Source organism: Papaver somniferum, unplaced genomic scaffold (genome assembly GCF_003573695.1).
Source record: "Papaver somniferum cultivar HN1 unplaced genomic scaffold, ASM357369v1 unplaced-scaffold_19, whole genome shotgun sequence".
In the NCBI taxonomy this organism is placed as follows: domain Eukaryota; kingdom Viridiplantae; phylum Streptophyta; class Magnoliopsida; order Ranunculales; family Papaveraceae; genus Papaver; species Papaver somniferum.
In genome coordinates, this window is record NW_020628818.1 from 3,959,131 (window position 1) to 3,969,875 (window position 10,745).

The 10,745-nt window shown below is 34.9% G+C and overlaps 1 protein-coding gene across 1 annotated transcript; it reads left to right on the forward strand.

Moving 5' to 3' along the window:
* The first annotated feature begins 4,649 nt into the window (after positions 1-4,649).
* Positions 4,650-5,697, forward strand: LOC113338424 (F-box/kelch-repeat protein At3g06240-like). The gene is made up of 2 exons (XM_026583854.1): positions 4,650-5,447; positions 5,587-5,697. Exons 1-2 carry the CDS (start codon positions 4,650-4,652, stop codon positions 5,695-5,697), a joined length of 909 nt encoding a protein of 302 aa, XP_026439639.1.
* Positions 5,698-10,745: the final 5,048 nt, after the last annotated feature.

Sequence of the window (10,745 nt, forward strand, 5' to 3'; positions counted from 1 at the left end):
GTGAAGCTTAACTTCAGTCATTATTTATGTATAATGTGTTGGTATGAATCTTGTCTAAACAACTTATATCTTGTCGATGTTTATATATATATTTATTATATATCAATGCTTGTTTCGGTGCTTTTATTTGCTGCAATCTTATTTCATTTAACTGTACTATGATAACGAGGGGGCGCTGTCCCCTCGACCCTCGATTATAAACATAACATGATATAAATCTTACAAGGAAAATAACATGTTATGAAATATAAAATAAATTTGCATGACTTGTTATGCAGACGAATGATTTGTTATACAGATGCAGATGCATGAAGGAACCACGGTTGAATGACTCGTTATGCAGCCATCTTTAAAAGAATAAATGCATAACAGATTATGCATCCTTAAAAAAGAATGCATAAGCGATTATGCATCTTCAAACATGATGCATAACACGTTATGCATCATCAAAAACTAATGCATAATCCATTATGCATTTAAGAATAAAAATGAAAACATTATCTGATAGAAGCAGAAAAACACACTGAAAAAAAAAAGTATTTTTTCATAAAACCAATACAAAAAAGAAACTAAGTAAAGAAAAAGTACTTGTTCATAAAAACTAATACAAAAACTAATGAAAGAAAAATGAATAAGGTTCAAACATAAAAGTAATAGTCTGAAGAAACAAACAAGATAATTTCTCTCCTTTAACTTCCCTTAGGCTGCTTCGGCGGCTTCTTGTAACAGGTAGGATTTGTACATGTTTGCTTGTTATGATGACCAAGCTCAAAAAAATTACCACCGCGCATAGCTCTCCTGGGAGGCTTCTCATATCTGCTCAAATGCCTATTAGCTTGTGGTCTCCTTGGCGGCCTCCTAACATCAGGTACATCGATAATATCATTACCTTAATAAACTTTAGGCCTGTTATAGTTCGGAATATGATGAATTTCATGGCTGTAGGCATTATTGAAGTATGAAGTAGTGAAATAAGGTTCAAAAAAATCATATGGATTAGAACCAGACATTGTTATCGATGCGAAAGCATACACACATGGAAACCCATAGACGCACCACCTATGACAGGTACATGTCCTTGCCTCAAGGTTAACACTATGATAACTCTCCCCTCCCTCCACTTCATAAACATGAGTATCGGATTGTATAACCAGCCAGGTTAAACCCTCATCAATAAGAGCCTTCATCTTATTTTCATTATTCGGTGTGAGAATTGTTATGAAACTATTACCAGTATTTCGCCTTTCTGACATCATACTCATCACATCCTTCCTTATCTGATCCAGAAGAGAATTTGCAGGGAGCTTCTTGTGTACCTTCATCCAACTATTGAAGGATTCAGCAAGAGTAGAAGATGTCCTACGATACCTACAACCCTGGAAAAAGGCATTTGACCTCTTCTCTGGAAGGATATCTTCAATATAGTCTGCAACCCAACCAAAACCAAGACCCCTAATAGTAGCGATGGCAGTTTGGAAACCTTCGGGACTAAGAGCATACACAGTAGCTTGAAATGAATCAATAACGACACCATACCTTTCTTCTGATGCATTAATAGGTAAGTTCATCTTAAGATGATAATAGCAGAAACTATGGAAGGCTCCAGGAAAGTAAAATGGAATCGCTCTCTTTAATCCTTCTGCACGATCAGATAAAAATGTGACTGGCCTTTGATCATGATCAAGAACATTACTCAAATTTCTCATGAACCATTCCCAGTTATCATTATCTTCACCAGGTACCAGGGCCATGGCTAGTGGAAAGAACCCTGCACAGAAAAAAAATACAAAATCAAGCCAGCGTCTACATGAAGTATGTGCAGCTAAAAAAATGCATAATGTCTCATGCATCTAAACTAAATGATGCATAAGACATTATGCATCTAAAACAAAAAATGTATAATGTCTTATGCATCTAAACAGAAATGATGCATAACCAGAAAAGTGAAAACAAATAATGCATAATGTCTTATGCATCTAAACTAAATGATGCATAAGAGATTATGCATGTGCATAAAAAGGATGCATAAAATCAATAAGTGAAAACCATAATGCATAAGACATTATGCAACTAAAACAAAAAATGTATAATGTCTTATGCATCTAAACAAAAATGATGCATAACCATAAAAGTGAAAAAAATAATGCGTAAGACATTATGAAGTAAAAATAAATAATGCATGAGACATTATGCACATATATAAAAAGGATGCATTATCAGAAAAATTACCATATTCAGCATTGATAGCGGTTGCAGCCATGAGGCATCCTCTATATGTCCCTGTAAGAAAGGTAGCATCGACATAAACCATGGGGCGAAGGTAACGATAACCATGGATGCATGCCTCGAAAGCAATAAAAAGACGCACAAACTTATTTTAAGGTGCTTCATCTTCTAATTCAGCTGAACTATCCTCGTTCGCTTCTGGTTCATCCGTTTGAACTTGAAAATCAATCCAACTCCCAGGATTTGTGCTGCGAATGAAATCTACATACCATGACATATGCGAATATGACATGGCTTCATCACCAAATATATCCTCATACACTTTCTCTCTTACATTGTAAGCTTGGTAATATTTCACATTAATCCCGTAGCTAGTTTTTAGAAACTTTTTCAAATCAGAAGCTTTGAAACTCGGATCACTTCTAATTTCATCCTTGATCAGACTAGAAACAAATTTACTGCTGAGCCTGTGGAAAATCCTTTCACATCCAACACCATAGCTATGACTGCTAACATACTTCTCAACCTTAAGCATCGTGTTTTCAACATCAACAACACAAACCTTATACTCCCAAGGGCAGTTTTCCTTATAGCATTTTGCATAGAACCTACTAGGTTCATTCTTAGTGTATACAAGAACACGCCCAACTTTTAACTCGTACTTCTTTACTGCAATACGTACCTCTGCTACACCTCCAAAAAACACTTTACCAACTTCACCAAGTAATTTATCCTAACCTTCAGTCCTAAGAACCTTGTTAACATGCACATAACCATCTTCAAGGAAATTCACCATAGATTGTTCGGGTTCAGGTTCTATTACACGACTACTTGAAGCTCTACTACGACTTCTGGAAGAATTACATCCAACTTCGACAAGTAAATCAAAGCTCTTCTGACCTTTACCGTGGAAACGAGATACAAAACACTGAAGCAGGATATCAGAATCAACTCGCACAAACTTGCTTCCATCATTAAAGGAAAATCTGACATGATGCGGTAATAAACGAGTCCACTTCTGGCAAACGGCTGTCTTCAAAGACTTCAAAGTTGTGTTGACATCAATAGGATGTGCTAAGAATTCACTGAAGTAGTGAATTACAGCTAGTGCACTACCAACATGCATTTTCACCCTGCAAAACACAAAGAGAAAAAATCAAACATATCTATCCTGCATATTGCTTCACAAAAATTCTTACTCAAAATTAAAAGATCAAATCAACAACATCAAACAATCTACATTAACCATAATCAGATGAGAAATCAACAGGATATCATTATCAATAACAGATAAAAGATCAAAAATAAGAATGGAAAAACAAATAAAATAAAAAATCCAACAAAACAGAAGCAAAACCTAGTAAATTGGTATATCAACATCGAAACATGAAATCGAAACAAAAAAATTGAATCGAAAAGATCTACATTGATGGTAACAAATTCAAAACCTAGAAAATAAACAAAAATTCAAAAACAAGCTTAAAACATCTAAAAAACGATTCGAAAAACTAAATTAAGCTTCGAAAACCTAAAATAATAGATCCTAATCTTACAGAAAGTAAAACATAGAATCGAATCAAGATTAAACAAAAATCAGAATCAAGATTGGAATGAAAACGAACGAACCTGAAGCTTTGCTGAGTAAATTGAATCTCGGTAATCAAGGACAAGTGAGGCTAAAGCTTGCTGAGTAAATTGAATCTCGGTAATCAAGGACAATTCTCGATAATCAATCTCTCGATCAGAACAAGTGAGGCTAAAACTTGAATTATCTTTTCTGAGTAAATTGAATATCTCAATCAGCTCCTTCTCAGCTATCCATAGTTCAATCTCTCAGCTCTCGCTCTCGCTCGTATTCTATCTCCTTCTCAATCTCTCAAAAACTGAATCTCTGAATCTAAATCTCTGCGCTTAAATCTCTGAAACTGAAACTGAGGCTAACCTGGGAAATAAAAAAGAAAATGAACGAATTTTGAAAACTCTGGGCCCGTGAATAATTTGTTGACCAATTTTGGGTGAGCCAGTGAGATTTTGTGGGGATGGGTTTCACAGTAGGGAAATGTGTAAGAATGGGTCTCCCTGTAGTTTTCACTATTTTTTTTCTTTGAAATTCCCTATTAAACTTTCGTAAAACGTGATTAAATATTTTTTTTTCTTGATTAAGGTTTTTCATCAATGTTTAGCATACCAGAAGACATCATTGTAAACATACTTATGAGGTTGCCGGTGAAATCGCTCTTACGATTCAGGTACATGTGCAAGTCTTGGTTCAATTTACTTAGAAACCCTTATTTTGTGAAATTGCAACTTCACCATTCTACACAGAAGCATGACTTTACTTTCTTGTTTGTGGATGTCCGCCCACCATTAAGGACCTCAACAGTATTTACTCCGTTAATATTGATCCGTCATCTATTTATTCCATGGATGCTGATTCAGCATCGTCGTCGCAACAAATCGAGATGATTCAAGTTGATTCTGCAATTAAACGGACACGGTGTTTACAAGTTTTGGGTTCTTGTAATGGCTTAGTTTGCTTAAAATCTAGGGATGAAAATTTGATTTACGTTTGGAATCCATCTACTAAAGAATTTAAGGAAATAGCCAAGCATCCGTATCAAGATGGATTACATCCTGCTCGATGTCGTTTTGGGTATGGTTACGATTCTAAGACGGGGGAATATATGCTGGGAAGAATTTATGCTTGTCCTGAGATCTATAATGAACTGAGTATTTATTCATTAGCCTCCAATTTTCTAAACATTCCTTATTTATTGCCAACTTCTATACAACAACCTGTGTTTATTGATGGGACTTTATATTGGATTGTACATCGTGATACCGAGTCAATGTGTTCCTTCAATATTGCTAATGAGAGTTTTCATGAATTTCCACATCTTGCCAATCTAGAATTGTGCGTAATTAGAGGTTGCTTTTACCTCTCTGGAGTTGTTTGGAAAAGCTACTCTCGTGGGATATGGATTATGTCAGAATGTGGTGCAAGAGAGCCTTGGACTAAAGTGTTTGACGTTAACACAACCTTCGATTGGCAGGAAAACCTTATACACGTTTTCAAAAATGGTGAGATTCTTTTGCAGAGGTGGTGGGAATGTAGGGATTTTTATCTCTATGACCCATCTCGAGGAAAAGATAGCCACAGAAAAGTGAAGCTCAATGGTATTGTCGAAATGGGTGAATTATTTCAGTATGTTGAGAGCTTGGTTCACTAAAACCAGGCACCTATTTGGCATGAAACCTACAGGAAGACGCTAAAGCTTTCATATTTACTGTTGCTACTAGCTAGTTTTTTTTATGAATAGTATACTATTTTACATACTCCATTATATATCATGTTTACAGGATTTGGTAACTGCATTCATTTTTGAGCTTGCTACATGGCAGCCATTACAGTTTCAGTTTGATTTTAGTACTTTCGTTTTTGCTGTTAGCCCCCCTTCCATTCTCTTGTGACTTTCTTTCATTTTCTGAATAAAGCTAAATCTTGGTACTGATCAAGTACAACCAATTGTGGGTATTGAAATAAAGAAGTAGATTCTAATTAGAAGAAAGGAACTCAAAACAAGACCATCTGCATCTACAAAAAGAACTGTCAGAAGTTTGACACTTGCTCTGTTAATCAAATCTGTTCAAAGTCTTGAAATAAGTCACATTTGAAATCCTGAACTGACCACAAAAAGGGTAATTGGTAACATATGATCTCCGTGATTGCTGGACATGTACACCGAAAACATAAAGCTGATAATAAGAATCCCTTCAGAACTGGACATATCTTTATTTAACTAAATATAGCAAGACAAATGAAGCAGCGCAAGATCATTAGGAAAACAACCCAACTAAAAGGAACAAAAAGGATAGGAAATTTATAAAACAGCTAGAATGCTACCTGGAAAAACTCCTTGAAATTCTTAAAGTTTTGTTTCCTCCTTGCAGCTGGAAATGGAAAATTCAAACAACTTATGAAGCATCACACTAGGAAAAACATAATTAATAGCTGTGGGAATGACAATGGAGGCAATTAGATATATACAACATACCAAATAAAGCAGCATCTTCTATTCGTTTGTTAGTCCTAACAGCCCATCTTTGAAAACCACGGCTGGATACATGAATAACATAACGAATTAGCCAAAGCCTGCCTAAATACAGTTCAAAAACTAGGCTAAACTAGTTCTTTTTCTTAGATTTATGTCTTAGAAGTTGGAATATTGTTTCCAGGAAAATTGACTCATTAGTCATTCCCTTGGATGTTCATTGTCAGGCATCACTCTGGTGAATACACATGTCTATGGAGTCATTATACACAAATTCTTCATAAATTCTATGAAGTGTTATATTTTGATTCCCACAAAGGGCTAATTCAATTTTTTTTTAAAATAAACTGTCTCAAATTCTCAATTCAAGTAAGCAAAGGGCCTATCAACATTCAAGAACAATCTAAGTATGTATGCAACCATGATATCCGACCCTGTTCTAGCTCCATACTCCATAGATGTTACTAGTTACGTAGGTCGATGGAGTAATTATCTACATGATTTATGATTCATTCTTCTAATTTCTATATAGAGCATATCCATGACGAATTTGTGCCAGAAATTCTATTTCAGCTAACAGACATAATCCATATCCCACAAGAACTTTGTGCATAAAACCCCCTCTTCCACCTGCCATGGTCGATTCCAATCTGCGAAATAGAGTTTTTAACCCTAACTTGTTTATAAAAAAACCATCTTCACGAACACGACAGTGAAAATGCAAAAACCGACGTTTATATAGGTAAAAAAGACACTAATAGTTAACCGTCTATTCATTGTTGTGGGCCTATGAAGTTCTACGGTTCAGATTTATTTCTGATTATATTTTTCTAGGTAAAATTATATCGGTCTTCTAATGCGCGTGCGCTGTTAAGCGGTCGGCAGTTTAATATATACGAGTATCTACCACAATAGCTGCAGCAAGAACTGTAAACCCTAGATACTAATAGAGGAATATTAAACAGTAAAAATGGAGATGGAGTTGTTTGATAAAGAATTTGTCCAGAGATATGATTCTGATAGTACTAGTTCAGAATGTGAAATTTCGTTCAAATTCCGGCGCCATATTCGAAAGAAGAATAAGGATCCAATTATTTACCCGGAAGATGTGAATTTCTTTGAAATCTATGATGACGAAGAAACTGATGAGGAGGAAGAGAATGGGAAATCGGGCAAGGAGAAACAAAGTAACGATGATGACAAGTTCTTGAAGAATTATTTTGTGAAGAAAATGTGGGTATTCAAGAATAAGGGGAAGAGTTGTGAATTCGATGATTTAGATTCTCTCGCTGAGGATATGAAAGAGATCGAGAAGCAAGAAAAATATGAAATGGAATTCAATTCCCGGCATACGATTTTACGGTGGTAAATCTTGTAAGAAGAGCAGGAAAAAAGAAGACTGAAAGAAGGTAGGCAGGCCCATAAAAGAAAGGCGCAAAGCATTTGGACTTGGCGATATTGAATCTAAAGAAGTGAGGTAAGGGGAAAAAAAGAATGTTACATTCAATCCATTATGTGCTTTTTGTTTTCTGTTCGATTTTCTGATTTATACCAACTAGCTCTCAAGATCTTTTTCTGTGTAATTTTAATCAAGTTGATTTGACTGCAAACGTTGGCCAGCCTATTTTATTGGGATGGCTTGTATTCCCTCCGTCACTAACTAGGGCATTTTTGTTTTACTTGATTATTATTAGTATAAAAAGTATGTATAATTTTATAGTTGTTAGTATAAGAAGTATGTACAATTCAATAGTTATGTTCATATTCGACATGTAAGTGTTGTAGAATGTTTTTCAATGGTATAGAATTTATAAATATCCGTGGCATAATTGTAAAAAATAACTATATTTCCACGTTGCCTTAAAAATTATGCAAAAGTATTATTCTGTTGTTTTTATAAATCTTTGATGGCATGCATTAGAAAATACAAGGAACGTAGGACAAGAATACCATCCTGGTTTTCATGGCCAGTGTACCCATGTGTTGGTGGTTACTGGTTTTAGGCAATCATGCTTCCCATATAGAGCAGTGTCCACTCATACTGGTTATAAAAAAAATAAAAAAAAATAAAAAGGCGATCCTAAGAAATCTTGTTATTAGGGAAGGATTGGATTTGAAGAGGAAAAGGTTATGAGGAAATTAAAATTTCAACAAGGGATTAACTTCTCGAAAGAGCAAGAAATGTCCAACATATCTTTTAACTCACAATGAGCATAAATACAAAAGTAGCAATGCATTATCATGAACTGACGGAGCCTCGCCAAAGAACCAACACCATCGTCGTCATCATAAAAAACCATTTAGTTTTCATTGAAATCTTTAATCATCTTTAACTTGCGGATTTAATTAATGATTCAGATGTTATCTCTTTCGTTAACCTAAAATCAATAATCTTTGTTTGGAATGAACCATTGATAGACACATTTTTGTGTCCGATTTGTCTCGATTATATATATTATAGTTGTCGGAAACCACCCGGAGGACACTTGCTATTCGGACCCCCAGTTTGGATAAGGGGCACCCTCACGACACCCCTTAAGGCAGCTGCTAAAGGCACCCCTACTCTGGATAGGGGACGCCCCCTTTTTCTTCATCGTTCAAACACAATTTTGGCGGGAAACTATATTATTACCTGCGTGAATTTGGGAGCATCAGTTGGACGTGAAATAACGAGATTCAATGGCTGATTTTTGTTGGGCTGGACTTCCTAGAGCATAACAGGATCTGTATATGTGATTGGATCGAATGAATTGGGTTAGATTGACCAGGAGAAGGAAACAGAGGTGTTGTGGTCACGGGTTGTTGTTGGAGTATTTTTTCGACAATTCAGGGAGATTAAAGGCTAGAAAAGCTTCCCCAACATTCGTAGTTATCTAATAAAGAGTTTGGAAGTATTGGGAGAGGTCAAATACGCGTGAAGAGAGTTTGGCAGAAAGAAAACTCTGAAACTTGCTGTGGAGATAAACCAAGATTTTGGGGGAGATTTAATCGAGCTGTGTCCTATAAAAGGAGAGGGGATAATTCATATAAGGGATACGAAGCCTTTCAGAGAAGTTTATAACACCACAGAGCTCCAGAGATCGAGTTGCAGGAAAATACCTTATTCTGCTGCTGCTGCTGAAGAGGAAGAACACGAAGAACATTGACGCACAAGTATCTGTCGCAGAACACTATCGCTATTCAACAGCAGAACCCATCCATCGTTTATCAACAGTAATTGCATTAGGTCTTTAGCTACTGTTTTCTCTTTGTAACAGAGATTCTGCAACACCTTCACACTGTTGCGAATCGGCTGTGTTATCACTTTTTCACCTCCTTGTACACTTTTGAGCTATAAAAACATATTTTGAGAACATGGTTAATATGAGGAGAACATGGTTAATATTTTGAGAACATGGTTAATATGAGGCGCTAGAGGAAGCTATTTTTCCAACAAGAAGTGGTATATTCTCTTTTATCTATTTATTGCAATTTTATTATGATTATTTGCCTTGAACTAATATCGAATATGATTTTTATTTGAGTAATTGTGATCTATTTTGATGGAGTATGCTTAGTTTAAGACTTTTGATGCTTCATACTTGGTATTTACAATTATTGCTTTTGAAAATCTACTTGTTGCAATAATAAGAATCAAATTGAACGAGAAAATTGCATGAATACAAAGATTGGATTAAATCACTTTAAACTTGGAAAATAGTGGAATCTTAGCCTCAGTGTTCTTTTAATATTGATACCAACTTTGTCAGTGTTTGTTATAATTATTAGTGAGTGTTCTATTTAGTTTTGAATTTAAGTCTAAAGTTATCCTTCACAAGTTCGAGAAACGAATCACTTTTTACCACTATCTACAAATCACATCCCTTTGATTGGAATGAACCATCCATGATCAAAGAAAAAAAACAAAGGTGCTAATCTTCATCTCCACTTTCTCTAAAGAACGAAATAATTATTGAATCATATCAATGGCGTATTTTTTTGATTGACGATTCTTAGAGTTTTTAAATTGAATTTAAAAATTTTATGCAAACGATCCCGTTAACTATTTGGTGAGGATCTCTCCAGAGCATTGTTTTATCAACTATCAAGTGCTTGGTTATTTGTTTTTGATCGAAAAATTATTGAGGGTATATATGGTTGGAATTTTTTTCTTTCTATCACTTAGTTTGACTTTGACCGTACACTGTCTAGAATATACTCCCTGCGTTCCACTATTAGATGACCTACTTAGTTTAAAAAAAAATCCCACTATTAGTTGACCTATTTCATTAAACAACATTATATTTCTAAATTTATCCTTTTGATTGATTATCGGTAATATAAGAAATATGTATAATTTGATATCCATGTTTATATTCGTTATGTAGGTGTTTTAAAATGTTTTTCAATGATACAAAATTTACGAAAATCCATGGTATAGTTTGAGAGATAAATCAATTTTAAATTTTATAAATTATTATTATAAGG